The sequence below is a fragment of the Mustela nivalis genome (genome assembly GCF_964662115.1).
Source record: "Mustela nivalis genome assembly, chromosome: 2".
Lineage (NCBI taxonomy): Eukaryota > Metazoa > Chordata > Mammalia > Carnivora > Mustelidae > Mustela > Mustela nivalis.
Window position 1 is genome coordinate 81,826,992 of NC_139021.1, and position 17,589 is coordinate 81,844,580.

The window sequence follows — 17,589 nt, forward strand, 5'->3', positions numbered from 1 at the left end:
GCAGTTCTCTGCAGCAGGAGGTAGTTTAAGGTGTCAAACTGAAATTTCTGCACCCTCCTCTCCCAAATACATCCATTTAAAAGATTTGAAAAGTTATACTATTTAAACTATAAACTTTGCGGTGGCAAACTGGTGGCAAACTGCTTGCACACTGATAGGAATAAAGTGGTGAAAGAAAATCAAAGCTGTAGGAGCACCTGGGTGGCTCAGTGAGTTTAGCCTCTGCCTTAGGCTCAGGTCATGGTCTCAGGACCCTGGGATCGAGCTCCACATCAGGCTCTCTGCTCAGCAGGGAGCCTGCTTCTCCCTCTCTCACCTCTGTCTGTTAAATAAATAAATAAAATCTTAAAAAAAAAAAAAAAGAAAAGAAAAAAAGAAAATCAAAGCTGAAACTGAGAAAGAGAATTAAAAATAAAGTGCGAAGTCCAAATGCCAAGGATGCAAGCATGGTCCTCAGGGGCCCCAGCTCTATTTTGCTCCCGAAATATCGTTCTTGCCTTTTGTGCAGAAAGATTTCCTCCTCCCCACCTCTGCTCTCCTGCCTTGCTTCTGTCTTCTCTGGAACATGACCACAACATGACACATAGCAAGCTGGTGAAAGTGATCCATCCAAGAAGCATCAAGGGCCCGGATACAAGCAGTGAGGATGGTGAAAGGGAGGAGGTGAGGAATTCAGGAGATGCTGAAAAGGTAGACACACCAGGACATGATGATGGATGGGAGGTAGAGATCTGAAAAGATGGAGGTGGTCACAGATAACAAGCAAGTTTCTAATTTGATTTCCCAGACATTAGAGCTTGCAAAGTCCTATGACTCTGGGGAGCAAGCAGGTAAAATATATTAATAAAGAGGTTAGTAATTAAAACAGTAAATATAAAAAATTATTTTCTCTCTAGTTGATGGTTTTTGGTTTTTAATTAAGATATATCTATAATCTCGTCCAACAACCATGGAAACTCAAGATTGGGAAGGAACCTACTTTCGTCTGAACCAACTACACGTCTAATTCTACCCTGAGATTCTATTACCCTGAAGTTGCTATAATGGTCCTGAGCTACATCAGTCCCTACTCCCTACATCTGTGTGCAGTACTGTGGATTTAGAATCACTTGTTACCATCCCTTTTATCTTTTTCAGGCTTCTCTCCTGAGATAACACAAGTGAGATGCGATTTGACACTTATCTTGTTAAGATGAACAATAGATAATTTGGATGCCAATCAACTGGAGATATGTCCACATTTTTCAAACCAGTCAAGTAATTGTCAAATCACTTCACTCTGCTTTTCAGATATAGCTCAAGCTAGGAGAATTTCCAGAGTTTTAAATTCTGAGTGTTTTTTAATGGTCTTTGGAAACTAAACCAAAATGAACTTGATCTTGAAAATGATATCTTCATTCAAGAAACTTTTATTGAGTGACTTTTATACACAAATACATGTGCCTACATAAGAAGAAGAATAAAAAGAAAATTCTGGAAAGTCACCTACAGGCTAGGAGAGGAGAAATGCACTATCAGTATGAGAGTTTGTCCTTCTATTAAAAACAAAATAGAAGTAGTAACAAACAACTGGGAAATAAGCTTTAAAATAATATGATTTGAAAGAGATCAAAATGGGTTAAATGCTTTGGAACAAATTTTACAAAATATGCGCAATACCTACACACTTAGAAATATAAAACATTGCTGCGAAAAATCAAAGACCTGAATAAATGGAAAGATGTACCAGATACATGGATTGGAAGACAGATATTAAGATATCAATTGTCCCAAAATTCCTCTAAGATTTAATTCAGTCCAATCAAGATCCCAGCAGGCATTTCTGTGGAAATTAATGAATTAATTCTAAAGTTTATATAGAAATGTAAAGAACCCACACTGGCTAAAACAATTACATAAAAAGAAGACCAAAATTAGAGGGTTTATAGTTTGATTTCAAGACTTAATATAAAGCTATAGTAATCAAGACAGTGTGAAATGTTAGCTTACAGATAGACATGTTGATCAGCAGAACAAAGAATCAAATAGAGAATTTGAAATAGATCCAAGTGATCTTTGTAGCCAAGTGATTTTTGACCAAGTTTCCAAGATAATCCATTGGGAAAAGTATAGTCTTTTCAATAAATAGTTTTGAAACACTGGATATCCATTTTGGGAAAAAAAAATTAACTTTGACACTTATCACAGACACAAATATTAACTATTAACTTGGTATACAGCAAATAACTAAACATAACAACTAAAACTATAAAACTTCTAGAAGAAAAGAGGAGCGTGTCTTTACTACCTGAGGGTAAACAAAGATTTCTTAGATAAGACACAAATCTTTGGCTCTTCAAAAGACATGGTTAAGAAAATAACAAGACAAACTTGACATTGCAAGAAAACATTTACTATTCACAGAATGTATTTATGATGAAAGATTTATAACCAGAACATAAAAAGAGCTCTGAAAATTCAATCATAAAAAATAAACAATCAGGGGCACCTGGGTGGCTCAGTGGGTTAAGCCTCTGCCTTTGGCTCGGGTCATGATCCAAGGGTCCTGAGATTGAGCTCCGCATCGGACTCTCTGCTCAGCAGGGAGCCTGCTTCCCCCTCTCCCTCTGCCTGCCTCTCTATCTACTTTTGATCGCTCTCTGTCAAATAAATAAATAAAAATCTTAAAAAAAAAATAAAAATAAGCAATCAAATAGTTGACACATCACAAAAAATATGAATGACCAAAAAGCTCATGAAAAGAAGTTCAACATCATTAAGTCATCAGGGAAGTATGAACTCAATTAGAAGATGCCACTGCATATCCCTTAGAATGGCTAAATTTAAAATTTAAAAAGGAAAATTTCCAGATATCTGTCAGTCCCTGAGAGTGGATACAGGAGCAAAGGCAGATTTGAAGAGAAGATGACTAAAGTAGTTGAACACAGGCTAAGTTAGAGGTGCCTGGAGCACATACAAATTGAGATATGCTCAAGAAGACAGAGGAGGAGCCTGAACTAAAAATAAAGATTTAGGAATAATTGATAGATGAATAAAGGTAAAGTCTTAAAGTAGATGTGTAACCTCAGATAAGACACAGACAAAACCATAGAGAATATCACCATTTGAGAGACAGGTGGAGAAAGAAAAGCCCAGGAGATAGAGTAAGAAGGAACAATGGAAAGGCAAGAAAAAAATTTCAGGGACAATTCCTAGAAAGAGGGCACAGTCAACAGCGTCCAATACTGCAGACACGACAAGTAATATAAGGACTGAAAAGAGTTTCTTGGCTTTTCATCTAAAAAGTTATTGCTGACTTTAACAAGTATGATTTCCCTAGAGTGCTAAGAACAAAATCAAAATGGCAGTGGAATAAGAATTCATAGGAGATGAGAAAAGGCCAACCATTCTTGTTAAACCATTCTTCAACAATCTTAACTGGGAAGATAAGATAAAGTTAGGAGAGAAGTTGGGCAGAGAGAAGAGTTATTACAGATTTAAGAAAGTGCTCTTTTATCTTTTATTTGTTTAAAGATTTGTTTATTTATTTTAAAGAGAGAAAAAGAGTGGGAGTGGGCAGTGAGAGAGAGAGAGGGAGAGAATCTCAAGCAAATTTCCTGATGAACCCAAAGGCTGATGTGGGGCTCAGTCTCACGAAGCTGAGATCATGACCTAAGATGAAATCAAAAGTCAGATGCTTAACTGACTGAGCCACCCAGCTGCCCCAAGAAAGTGCTCTTTTAAACACAAGAGAGAAAACAAGCAAGCTTTTATGCTTAGAAACGCAATATGAGGACAAAGAAACAGTTGAGAGGCAAAGACTAACAGTACATTGGAGAAAGGAGTAGTCAATGAAACAAGCTTCCTTAAGGGTTTGGCAAGATGTCCTGCGCAAAATCAGACACACTGGAAGTGAAAGAAGCAAATCGATTTGAAGGTCATACAGCAAGGAGCTGAAGAACTTGTCCTAAGTGAGTGTCCATTAACTAATGAATGAGTGTGTGTCATCCTCTAGGGGACAACAATGGGTTGGGCAAGTGATAGTGATGATCCCAACATGCTCACCTTCTGTCTGATTCCCACATGTTGTCTGGGGTATGTGAAGTTAAAAAACAAACACACTATACTTAAAGAACAAAAAAATTTCTTCTCACCACATCTCTGCACAAGTCTTCTTGGAGGCATCTAGCTCCCTGTGCGAGTGGACATTGCAGAACCAAGGCGGCATATAAAAGTCAATGCTCCCTGTGTCACACTACCCTGAGTGACCAGCAACTTTCCCAAAGACAACCACTCCCACCAACTCATGTGGCTGATCAGTCCCCTTCCTTCCTCCTCACTCCCGCTTCCCCTGACCCACACTACCAGAGACTTCTCAAGGCAGATCAATTCCACAGTCACACCACATTGCACCCTGATGGCTATCTTCACTGACGGGCTCCCTCCTGTCTCTCTGCCTTGTCCTAGGATTCTCTCTCCTATCTTCTCCACTTGTTCCAACTCTGCCCTCCTTTGAAGCCTCCAAGTGCCCTAGGCTAAGCACTTCTATTGCATCTTACCTCCCCTAATTTGCTCAGCTACACATAGAAATGTTGGAGATTAATGTTACACAATATATGCCAAATAAAATAACAATTGCTAAGACTGTGCTATCCACAAGTCATCTTTTCCAGCAATATCTTTTTACAATTTTATGAAGCAGTTTGCTACCTACAGCTATAATAAATTGCTCTATCATTGCAATTTTTAATTTGGAGCACTGGATCCAGGTAGATAAAACCCGTTTCCTTCAGCCATTATCAAAATACTCACTTGCTTTCTATTATTTGAACATGGCACTAAGGCAAACAAATCACAGCTTTGAAAATGAGAAGCCAAAAACATGACAATCCAGGAACTGAGAAAAAACATTTTGCTTCATAAATTCACACAACACAATAAAAATAGTCATTAATATAAATGCAATACCTAACACGGTATGTATGTTAGTTTTTCACTTAATCCATGTGATAAATGTACATCTCTACTGTACAGATAAGAAAAATGGGGTTTAGAAATTCACTTTCATTTCAATTAATTTCAAGAAATTCACATTCATTTCAATACATTCAGTTGATAGCAGGACAAAAATTAAAATGAGCATTTTCTGATCTTTAATTCTTAATAGAAATGTAACTGCTTTTCTTCATAAGATCTTACAGTGTGTTAGTTTCTAGGATATCTGCTAAGATATTCATTGGGTCTAATCTTCCAATAAATGTATTATCAGATAAGAGCTTCAGAGTTGGAAAAAGGTATACATTTCAACCTTATTGTTCTATTACGTCATTTTGTGCCAAGCAAGACCACCATCTCTAGATGGATTTTTCATGAGCATGTTTAAAAAAAATTTCGGAGTTCTAATATCTATAGAAAACAAAGTACATACTAAAAGAATGATAGAGTTAGAAGTGAATGTCTGAAGGGTTTTTGCTAGGTTCTTACATAATTTTACAGCAACATTTTAAATTGTTGAGCCCATCCCATGAACATGGGAGCCATGGAAGATATAAGTACAATTGTACTTGTACAAGTAAGTACAAACACAATTGTTTTAAAAACAATTTTACTGTGTATCCATACACAGCTCTGTGCTGTGGGTCATATGCAAAGGAATTCCCTCAAGAATTCCAGGTAAACTGGAGCGTGTGCATTTATTCTAGGGATTTGTTGTTGCTCAAAACCTATTTAAAATTTCTCCTTTAGCACTGCCTCAATTGTGGAAATTGTTTCCTTGGTGGATGTTTTCATGCAGTGATTCAATTAATATTTTTTGCCTTCTCTGCAGGTCCTGCAGGTGGGAAATGTGATTTGATTTTGTAAACAACCAAAAACAAGTCAAAGTCAGGTTATTAAATAAGGTTTAAGTCCAAAGGGGCAATATTATTTTCTAACATGACTAGTTCTCTGGTGTGGCTGTCAAATTTCTTCAAGACAATTCCAAAAATCACTTTTAAAAAATACAAGCTGCTCGACTGATGAATGGATGAAGAAGATGTGGCATACACGCACAATGGAATACTACTCAGCCATCAGAAGGAATGAAATCTTGCCATAGGCAACGACGTGGATGGAACTGGAATGTATTGTGCTAAGCAAAATAGGTCAGTGTCAGTCACAGAAAGACAAATACACCATATGAATTCACTCATCTATGGAATTTAAGAAGCCAAACAGATGAACATATGGGAGGGGGAAGAAACAGAGAAAAAGAGACAGGGAAACAAACCATATGAGACTCTTAAAGATTGAGAGCAAACTGAGGGTTGATGGAGGGAGGGGTGTGGAGGACTGGGGATAAAGAAGAGCACTTGTGATGATGAGCACTGGGTATTGCACATAAGTATGAGTCACTGAATTATACTCCTGCAACCAACATTGCATTGTATGGTAACTAACTAGAATTTAAATAGGATTTGAAAAACATTAAAAAATATATAAAGTAAAATAAAATAAAAGTCAAACTACTCAGGAGTCCCTCAAACACCTGAACTTTTTCAGCTTGCAGCCTTTGCACAAACTTATAACTTCCCAAATAGGTTGCCATCAATGACTTGTATGCCAGGAGATACTCCTGTCTTCCAACTGTGGGGCAGCCGGGCAAGACATGAGGCTTTCAGAGTCCTCAGGATGGTTACCTCAGACTGAGCACAGCTTCATCTCTGGCTCCTCTTTTTTTTTTTTTTTTTTTTTTTAAGATTTTATTTATTTATTTATTTGACAGACAGAGATCACAAGTAGGCAGAGAGGCAGGCAGAGAGAGAGGAGGAAGCAGGCTCCCTGACGAGCAGAGAGCCCGATGCGGGGCTGGATCCCAGGACCGGAGATCATGACCTGAGCCGAAGGCAGAGGCTTTAACCCACTGAGCCACCCAGGCGCCCCCATCTCTGGCTCCTCTTAAGATCTGATTTGGGCTGAGTCTGACAGCATGCCCAACCCAGCCCAGAACCAGAAAGCCAGATGAGTGACAATCAGAACTCACAGCAACACTGCAGTATGGTGTGGTTGGCAAGAGAATGTTCTAGCACATGGACATTACTGAGCAGCCAGTATACAGTACATGCCACTTCTGTTGGACAAGGGGACATGGAGGTCCTGGAGGGGTGGTTTCCCTATGCCCAGTGAGCATGGTGTCACAACCCAAAGGGAAGCTGGTCAGGAGCAAGAAGGGGGCGATGAGCTAATCAGGGGTCCTAGAAGCAAAAGCCAGACTACAGCCCCAAATCTCTATCTTCAAAATATGGGAAAATTATTTCTCTGTGGAGGATGTGAGTTAATTCTTACAAACGGGCTGCATGGGATTGGTTGTATGATCTGTGAATTAGAGGATCACCATTATTTTTTAAACACATGATATGAAAAGCCTGAATTTGAAATATTTTTGTATTAGCAAAAGAAATAGACGATATTTGTCAGTGAAAACAGGGAAATGTCATTAGACTCTTTACTTTTGTTAGAAATTTTATAAGGAGCAGGGCACCTGGGTGGCTCAGTGGGTTAAAGCCTCTGCCTTCTGCTCAGGTCATGATCCCAGGGTTCTGGGATGGAGCCCCACATCGGGCTCTCTGCACAGCAGGGAGACTGCTTCCCCCTCTCTCTCTCTCTGCCTGTCTCTCTGCCTACTTGTGATATGTCTGTCAAACAAATAAATAAATAAATAAAATCTTTAAAAAAAAAAAAAGAAATTTTATAAGGAGCATACGAATAACTTCTTACCAATAGTAACTAATAAGAACCTGAAGATCATTCCAATCAAGTGGTCAATCACCCTAATTCAGTGGTTATTTGTAGCTTCACTCATGGTGGGGATAGCTAGATATGTTTATGTGATGGAATATAAAGTTGAAATATCACCTAATGACATAATCTAGCCCAAAATATATTTAATTTGAATCTATCAAGACTTAAGATATATATTCCAGTTTCTAGAAAATGCAGGAGATAGAGGAACAAGATAAATGACATCACAGGAAGTAATTAAACTAGAGATTGTGTTTTCCATTTATTAGGTTTAAGTGTTTTTCATTAACATTTTTTAATGTTCTCTGTTAAAGCCCTGTGCCTCTTTTGTAAGATTTATTCTAGGGGCACCTGGGTGGCTCAGTGGGTTAAAGCCTCTGCCTTCGGCTCAGGTCATGATCCCAGGGTCCTGGGATCAAGCCCCACATTGGACTCTCTGCTCTACAGGGAGCTTGCTTCCTCCTCTCTCTCTCTGCCTGCCTCTCTGCCTACTTGTGATCGCTGTCTGTCAAATAAATAAAATCTTTAAAAAAAAAAAAAAGATTTATTCTAAAAATATTCTATACTTTATTAACATTAAAAAACATAACTTGCTTAAAATTAAGTTGTCTGTTCCTTATTAGAGTAAGAAATAAAATTAAGATTCAGATCCCTGGGGGGAGGGGGCGGGGGAGAAAACATTTATATATTGATTGGATCCTGAACTCTATCTTCTTGGAATCTAAAGAGTCATCATCTAACTTGTTTTATTGATGCTTAATACTTAAATTTATTTTTTCCTGTCTGAGACCTGAAAGCTTACCTTAGGAATTCTATTTCAATTCCAAGTTTACACATATGTATACATTATGCTTGATGTGCTGAGTTTAGTTCCCCTTCCTCTCTCCCTTGTCTTTCTCCAAAACACTGGCCTATTATCTATTGTTTAGACTTACTCATGAGCAAGTATGTATCAGTTCACTTTTCTTCTGAAGGGTTTATTTTGTTTCCTAGATTTTTGAGAATGAGAATGTACCCGCACTCATTTTCCCTGAAGTGGGGATTTATCACACCCTAAAAGCCTCTTCTTCCAACCAACCCCACTTACCACCTCTCTGTGACCTATGTCCTGAGCCAGGCTGAAGAATTCCTTAACAGGATCCTTCATGATACTGTGCCTAACTCACAGAATCCTAGCTTTCAAAGCAGGTACTTTAGATTGTAACAGAAAACAGGCTAGTTTACCCTGCCTCGGACATGACTCCAAACATCTGAAATGTTAGAACGTGGTGCTTTTATGCTGAAACATTGCACAATCCCCTGAGTGCGGAGTGCAGAACTGCTGTGGTCCCACTACTGATATGTTAGGGATTGGGGCAGAGGGATAGCAAGTTCCATAATAAAGTTTCTTATCTGGGTGGGGGGAAGGGGTCGCAAGGGGAGAAACAGGCACCGGAAGGACATCATTCAAACTAGGCATCTTCCATCCTGAAAATGATGAAAGAAGACATTGCAAGGGATTTTTAAATCCCTCCTACAGCTCCCAGAGCACCCCTCATCACCAAAGTTTTAAAATCACCTTTTTATGGTCTCTGGAGTAAATCCCTTTCATCTAAAGTTTGGGACCTTAGGATCAGAAGAAGGAGTGGTCTTGATCCTGACATGGATATCAGAATTCTCTGGGTTAAAGGCCTGAAGAGAAGGTTCTCTTCCCTTTTCTGAAGTCTGATTTCTAGAGCAGGCTTTTCTCAGAAGGTAATTGCAATATCTAAGAGTTTGGAATAAATAGTTACAGGATCAGGAAAGGTAAATTCCATGCAACCCACTACCCCCATTCAAATAGAGAGATATGAATACACAAATGCATGCCATTTAGTCTCCGGGGTAGATGGGGAAGAGACTGGAAGAGATCATTCCTGGAGCATGCAAACAATGCTGTTCCCTCATATCTTCCAACAGTCAGGCAACACACAGCACCCACTGTGTCCCAAACACTGGCTGGGTACTGGGACACTAAGTGCCCTTGAACTCCTCCTGGGGGAAGCCCTCTTTTTCCCCTTCTCTTTCTCTCTTTTCTGACATTTAAAAATCTGCCGAGAAAGACGCAGATTCACCAGGAGAAAGGAACTCAGAGCAGACATTGGTTTTTCCAACAGAAACAAAGCAGACCTGAGGTAGATGCCAGGAAGGAGGCCTACCAGAAAAGTATGGCAGAACCTGGTTTTGCCACTGTCTGGGCTGGTCACTTGGATGTCACTCGGACGCTCGGGACCTCACTTTTCCCACCTATAAAATGAGGGTTGGGATAAATGATTCCTAAAACACCTTTGAACCTTAAGGAGACTTTCCATGTCTGGCACTGCATATCCTAAGGAAGCCACACGTGGTGCGATCATTACACACACACACACACACACACACACACACACACACATACACGTTTCAGTCTCTCGTCCTGATTGTGTATTTAAAGTTCTCCCGTGATGCCAGGCATGCCGGTGCCCATATAGCAAGATTTCTTTCCTTTGGGGTAGGATTTGTTCTTGCACTCCTTTTGCACGGGGTACTGCAGTGTAGTCCGCTGCCTTTACAAAGCGCAGGCTACTGGAAGAAATCTCATTCACAGATGTAAGCTCTCCTCTCCGTTGCAGAGAGGGTTAAGTGGCCCGAGAGAGACCACCAAGCCCACTCCGGTGAAATGCCTAAAATGTCCCAAGGGCACGTTGTGTTTTTCTGGCAAGATGTCAGTGCCGGCTTCTTAGTTAGGGCTAGGCACCCCAGAGCTCCCCTTTCCAGGTCCCCGGCTGCAGAGTTCCCCCTGCCCAGAAGGCCGGCCGTGCACCATTGCAGCTCTGCGGTCACTTGGGGTGCGGGTGCCCAGCAGGCAGAGACCCCCTTCTCTGCTCTCCCAGACCTATGCAGGAGAGCGCTGCCCTCTAGCGACCAAAATGGGAGATGCAGCGCGGCCTGAGCCTCAGAGAGCGCTGAGGCTGCTGGTACCTGCGAAGGCTGAGGTTGTGGCCGGTGCTTGCGGAGAGCGCCTGTGGCGGGGAAAGACCCGAGCTCTCCCGGTGCATGGGCTCTGGGACGGTTTGTGATTTCCCTTTTAGGGCCAGGATGGATTGAGAAAAACACGGGTAGATAAATAAACAAGATGTATGACGGGTAAGTGATAGACAAACCGAAAGGTAGGTGGATGACAGATGATAGATGATTCGATGCCCCTTTGCCAGAACTTTCTACATGCCAGACACAGGCTAAAGGCTTTCTCCCATTATTTCATTTGCGTCTTTCTGGATTCTTAGGAATGACTTAACTCCCTCTTGCTCCTAGTTGCCAAGTGAGAGAACTGAGGCCTTACCCAGGTAAATAACTTGCACCTTGGCAATCTTTCGCTGAGCTAGGAAGCGGCGGAGTGGGTCTCAATCTACAGCCCCAGACCCCACGGTTGTCTCTTGGCTCTCTCCTTGCCAAAAGCATGTGCGCCCCCAAGTCCCAGGTGGCCAGTGTACCGCGTCCCTTGGTCTCCCTCGCCACTGCAGTCCTGGCACGCTGACAACACACCCGTCCTGCACCCCCTCTCACTCATCAAACACCCCCAGGACATCCTAGGCATCGCGCTTGAGGCAGAATGGTCCTCGACTTGGAAGCCCGCCTAGGGAGCAAAGACGGGTCTCCTCCGGCGGGGGCTGAAGCGTTTCTAGGAGGAACGCTGTTTGCGTCCACGCTTGGCAAGGGGTCTCACTAACGTGCAAGGGGAAACTCAGTCCCAAGATTTTAAGATTCCCGATAAGTTTCGATCCCCCCCCCCCTTTAACCCTTAACTGAGGGCCTACGATGTACCGGACGCTGACGCGGCAGCAGGGAACTGGGAGTCCGATGCGGGCGGAAAGACCGGTGGATAAATGACATTCGGGACGGCCTTACTTGGCACGTCCCGCGACCACCCACCGCCCCAGGAGGAGGCGGAGAAAGGGCAGGTTCACTAGCCCGAAGGGTCTCCAGCACATTACAGAAATTTAAGTCCATCCACCTGCCCCTCCTAACGCCTCCACCTTGGCTATCTCCCTGGAGTCCGCACCCCCAGGGAGTGCAATTTCAGTGACCTCACTGGGGGGGGGGGGGGGGAGGAGGGGATACTTGATGTCATCCTACTCTCTCCCCACATGTCCTAACTGCCTCGGTGTGTCACCCAGACGCTAGCTGAGCCACCCTGCGCCCCCCATCCCCGGCCCGCGCGCCGGTGATGGGACGGACCCCTCCCACGAGGGCGTCGGCGCGGGGCTGGCGTAGGGCCTGCGTCAGCTGCAGCCCGCTGGCGATTGGGGCGCGCTCGCCTCCTTGGCTTGGGGGCTAATTATAAAGTGGCTCCCGCAGCCACCAGCCCCGGGACAGCGAGGCCAGTCGAGGCAGGCGCTCTGAGCCCTGCAAACGCAGAGGACCGCGACGGTGAGGCCCCTGTCTGCCCGCGCACCCGGTCGCTTCGACCCGACGCCCGCCCGGCTCACACCTGCCTTCTTCTCTCCCTTCCAGAGCAGTGCTTGGGACCCGATGTCTCCGACCAGCCTGCGCCATCCGATCGCCGTCAACGTGAGTGAAGTTGTCCAAATCGCGCCTTTGCTGTGTGCGTTTGGGGCCGTCCACCTGCTCGGTTGTTTTTTGTTTGTTTGGTTGGTTGGTTGGTTGGTTGGTTTTTTTTTTTTTTTTTTTAAGTTTTTCCCCCCTCCGGCGTTTCATTCATTGCATGGGGTACCCCAACTTTCTTCTGGTCTCTGTTTGTGACCCGGGTGAAAGCCTTCCCCCCCGCAAGGCTCCCGTTCTCTCTTGCATTTGGTCTTCGCATTCGGGTATTCTCTCCAGAACCCTTCTGAGGCAGTGGAAGTCCAGAAAGAGAGCCGAGTTCCCCGGCATCCCCGTGTTCGGGATGGCAGTGTCAACCTGGAAACCGCGAGGCGATCTGCCTCTGGGCTTCCAAGAGCGGTGTCGGCCGGGCGGACAGGGGCTCAGGAAAGAGCATCCCTGGGACTTCTTGCTCAAAACCCCCAGCTGGGACTGTCCCAGCGAGAGGTCCCTCGGAGGGACCCGCTTTGCGGCCGGCACGCTCGGAGTTCACGTCCCTTTCTCCCTGCAGCCCATGGCGCCGTTCCTGAGACTCTGCACTTGGCTGCTGGCGCTCGGCCCGGGGCTCCTGGCGACCGTGAGGGCGGAATGCAGCCAGGACTGCGCGACGTGCAGCTACCGCCTGGCGCGCCCGACCGACATCAACCCCCTGGTGAGTGCAGCCGCGGTGGGTGGGCTGGTAGCGAAGTCAGTCCGCACACAGCCCGTCCTGAGGCCGCAGGGCGCACTGTTTGGACTAACATCGATCCCGCCGCCGCCGCGGCGACGATCTCTGGTGACGCAAGTGTCCCGCTGTTCCCCGAACGCCGACGAAAGAAAGTCCCGCTCTAGCTCTCAGCTTGGGGACCCGCGACCATCTAGGGACGACTGAGGGCGGCAGTATTGCCGCACAGACCAAGTTCGTTTTAACCCTGGGAACGCAGGAGCCCGGAGATATGCTCTCTTTGGCATCTTGGAGAGCACTAGGTTGTCGCCTCACCTGTCCCAAGGAAGACGCTCTATCACCCCAGTTCCTAACATATCTCACCAAGGGCCCCTTCCACACAATCTTTCCTCCCATCTTTCCTGCAAATAATGTCATTTTTTTATTAGTGACATTTCGTTATCTTTCTTTGGATTTCATTTCTCTAGCCCTTTCATCCTTAGATCCTTCAAGCCCTTCCCCTCACCTTTGGATAGGAGAGAGCAAAAGATTGGGATCCGGAGGAAGGGGGAGGGGGGAGGAGCAGTAGACCGGAGAGAAAGAGATCAGCACCTCTTACAGGCAAGTGACACTGGAATTCAACTTCTGTCTTATCTTGGATGTACTTTTGTAATAGCAACTAAGACAACAATTTAATTTGGCTACGAAATAGGCACAGGAGAGGTGGCCAGGTCCAAAGAGGTGACAACAGTGAAAAGATAAACTACATGACCTGAGATGGGGGTGGGAGGAGGGAAAGCTGAGAACAAAAAAAATATTCATTCTGATCAGAGTCCTGCTCTTGAATCACCCCTGAAACAGAATCAGAATCTCTGAATTTGGGACCCCAGGAAGTTTCATTTTAACTCACTCCTCCAACAATTCCTTCGCACTGTCTTCTCAATTTGTTGAAATTGTGTGATGACTTAAAAGGGTCAATGGAGAATAATGTATTAATCCAAGGAGTTAAGCTTCTCATTTGAGCCTCTGAAGAAATTTTGTGATGTAGATGCATAAAATGGGGATGAAAATTAAGGAAAGAATTCCACAAAAGCCAAAGCATACATCCCAGGTTAAATGTTTGCTTGTTTCATTTGAGTTACCTGATCTAACTTCATTCCATTTGTGCAGGTACTAACATGGCCCTAAAGAGAAGACACACAGTAGGGTTTTATATTTAAAGTATGGTGATGAAATGTTGCAACTTAAATAGGGGTAACAATCCCCTTCATGTATCTTTTGTCTTTCTGATTTGTTTAGCTGACTGTCTTTTTATTGGGGCTTACATGTAGGGTTGTTATTTTCTCTATGACTAAATGCTTTGTTAATGACTATGTTGCTGGTATTATAGCAGTTCTGGAATTTCAGCTCAGATGCAGAAGACATGAGAAATGAGGCCGCCTAACTCAAACTATGTAGAATGAATGTAACTAATATTGACCTCTACCACCTGAAAGACACCTGTGCTTAGTTCTCTGGTGGATGAAAAGCTAAGCAGGCATGCCATGATTGATGTTCAAATTGAATTTGCTCTCTGATATGATCTTGACCACAGAACACAGAGTGTGATAAATACTATCAAAAAATGCATAGACTTATACAGGAGCTTATAAGTTAACTTGACTTGTTTAGTTTTATTCTGTTTATTTGCCATTATTTCTTTTTGAAGGAATCCCAACTTATTAAAAAGCCTCCTGGTAATAGTACACAAAATATTCAATGGTAATTTTTGGCAAGGAAATCATTTACATTTCATTTTAGAATGTAAATGTGATTGACACCTGAAGATCTCACATTTTTAACAATGTTTTTATTTCTTAGATATCAAGAATAACATGGGATCATTTTAACTGCATCACTGCATCATCTTTAGATGTTTATACATGCATACATTTAATTTTCTTAGGCACAAAGCCTAAATAATTATTAAGAGCTGATTAAAATACCCTAAGGAGTTTTGTTGTGCTCATAAATTGCTTTCTTGCATTGGGAAAATATTATGTGTGTATCTTATATAAATTAATATACCAATATATTTTTAAATATCAAGAAAGGACCTCATTTTTCTAAATCAAGTGTCTGTAACCTGCGTTCTATAAGTATACTTCAAGTGGCTATCAAAAGCCTGAAATGTCCAGAAATATTATATAAATTTTATAAATACTCATGTAATATTAGTTCTCTTTTTATCATACCCAAGTGATCTGTCAAATAGAAGAGAATCTTAACAAGATTATTAGAACATACAGCCTAAATTCTACAATAATTAGAATTTGTTATATAATAAAAAGAAAAAATTATATACAGATCATTTCTTATTCCCATTTTGTCAAATAATATGATTTCCATTGGGAAAAATTAAAAACTTCTTGTACACCAATAACTAAATGTTAAGAAACATGAATAATATGTGAACATTTGCATATGATAATTTCATATCAGAGCTCATCATTACAAACATTTGGTTCAAGGTGATTAAATCTGTTTTAATCTGTTTTCAATCAAAGGAAGGAGCAAAGCATCTCTCTATTCAGCAAATCAGTACGTCATAATCCAAATAATTCACAGGACTTAAACTGAGTTTTAGAATGTCTTTCTTTTCCAATTTACTTTGAAATTGTTGTTTTTCTTTAAAGAATGGAAGTGTTTGCAAGAATACTCGATGCCATTCCAGGTAGAATAGTAACATAAGAAAGTAAACAAACCTTATATTATTAATATTGACTGTATCAGTAAGACAAGAAGATAAAAGGGATCTGGGGATGATATCCCTAATTAGATAAAGAGAAATTTCTCCCTCTTGGGTAGAAAAGGTTCAAACAAAATGCGATCAACAGTGGAAAATTATCCAGTGAAATCAGATTGCGCCTGCAGCCAGTCTAGGTTAAAACTAGGTGGGAAAAGTCTTTTACAATATTGAAATGGCACGGCAGATGCAATCTGTTAAAATTCAAAGAAAAAAATCCTAACTTGATTCAATTAATTACCCACAGTGATTCCGTTGTCCTTTGATTTGTCTGTTCCTTATATTGAAAAGTTGTCCTAAGAAAAGGGTAATTACTTTATTATATGAGACTTTCCATATCACAGCACACATGCTGCGGTTCACAAAAACGTGCTTACCTAATGAAATCAGAAAAGCCTCTTGCTCTCACTAAATGGAATTCTTTTCCAGGCTTGCACCCTGGAATGTGAAGGGAAGCTGCCCTCTCCCAAAACCTGGGAAACCTGCAAGGAGCTCCTGCAGCTGTCCAAGCTGGAGCTTCCCCAGGATGGCGCCGCGGCCCTCAGAGAGAGCAGCAAGCCCGAGGAGAACCACGTGCTGGCCAAAAAGTACGGGGGCTTCATGAAAAGGTATGGCGGCTTCATGAAGAAGATGGACGAGCTTTATCCTCAGGAGCAGGAAGAAGAGGCCAATGGAGGGGAAATCCTGGCCAAGAGATACGGGGGCTTCATGAAGAAGGACGCGGAGGAGGAGGATGCCCTGGCCAACTCCTCAGACCTGCTCAAAGAGCTGCTGGGAACCGGGGAGAACCGAGAGAGCGGCCCCCACTCAGAGTTTGGTGAGGATGAAGAAGTGAGCAAGAGATACGGGGGCTTCATGAGAGCCTTAAAGAGGAGCCCGCAACTGGAAGAAGACGCCAAAGAGCTTCAGAAGCGTTACGGGGGCTTCATGAGGAGAGTCGGTCGCCCCGAGTGGTGGATGGACTACCAGAAGAGGTACGGGGGCTTCCTCAAGCGCTTTGCCGACTCTCTGCCCTCTGAAGAAGAAGGGGAAAGCTACTCCAAAGAAGTTCCTGAGATGGAGAAAAGATATGGAGGATTTATGAGATTTTAACCCGTTGGCAGCCAGCGGCCCCAGGCCCCAGCAAGCCTTCCTCTCCCCCTCCCCTCCACCCCTCCCCGCCCCAGGTCAATAGTGTCTTATTATCTGCATTGCTTGCATTGTAGAGTTGCCTTTATTGTCTGGATAACTAACTATACAACCTGAAGGTGCTCGCTTCAGGTTCTGTGTTCGCTTGACAGTGTTTCTGCTCAGTATCCGTCTATTGCAGCTGTGTCGCTTTCATGCTACAGTCACTATCCTTCCCTTGTCCTTTATTTTTAACAAAACCCCAATAAATGCTTAATTGTAAATAGAGACAATAAACCCATTACCCCAGCTGCATGACATTCTTGTAAGTTTCTTCTTCTCCGAGGCCCTCGCTGGCTTTCCTGTTCCCACGGTCAATCCTAAAGTTGAAGATACTGAAGCCCTCTGCTCTGGGCAGAGTCATCGCTGGCATCCTTCACTTCCAACAGCTGAGGCTGCAAAAGCATTTTTCATTTAATTCCTTATAAGTCCTAGATGAGTGAACACTTGGAGCAAAGTACAGTGTATTTCCACTCTTCTTTCTGGAAATCAGATACAGGAAGAAAAACTAAAGCCTAATAAAGAAACTATGCCCTCATACAGAAGGAAATCTGTACTTACATCCAGAGGTACATGTCTGTTTTCTTCAGCAAAGTATTTTACAAGTTAGTAAGAAACGAAAGATAATTTAGCCCCA

The 17,589-nt window shown here is 42.9% G+C and overlaps 1 protein-coding gene across 1 annotated transcript; it reads left to right on the forward strand.

The window, feature by feature from the left end:
* Positions 1 to 11,768: 11,768 nt before the first annotated feature.
* On the forward strand, positions 11,769 to 17,210 carry PENK (proenkephalin). The gene is made up of 4 exons (XM_082719005.1): positions 11,769 to 12,186; positions 12,271 to 12,327; positions 12,869 to 13,009; positions 16,215 to 17,210. Exons 2-4 carry the CDS (start codon positions 12,289 to 12,291, stop codon positions 16,875 to 16,877), a joined length of 843 nt encoding a protein of 280 aa, XP_082575131.1. The 5' UTR covers positions 11,769 to 12,186; positions 12,271 to 12,288; the 3' UTR covers positions 16,878 to 17,210.
* The last annotated feature ends 379 nt before the right edge of the window (positions 17,211 to 17,589 follow it).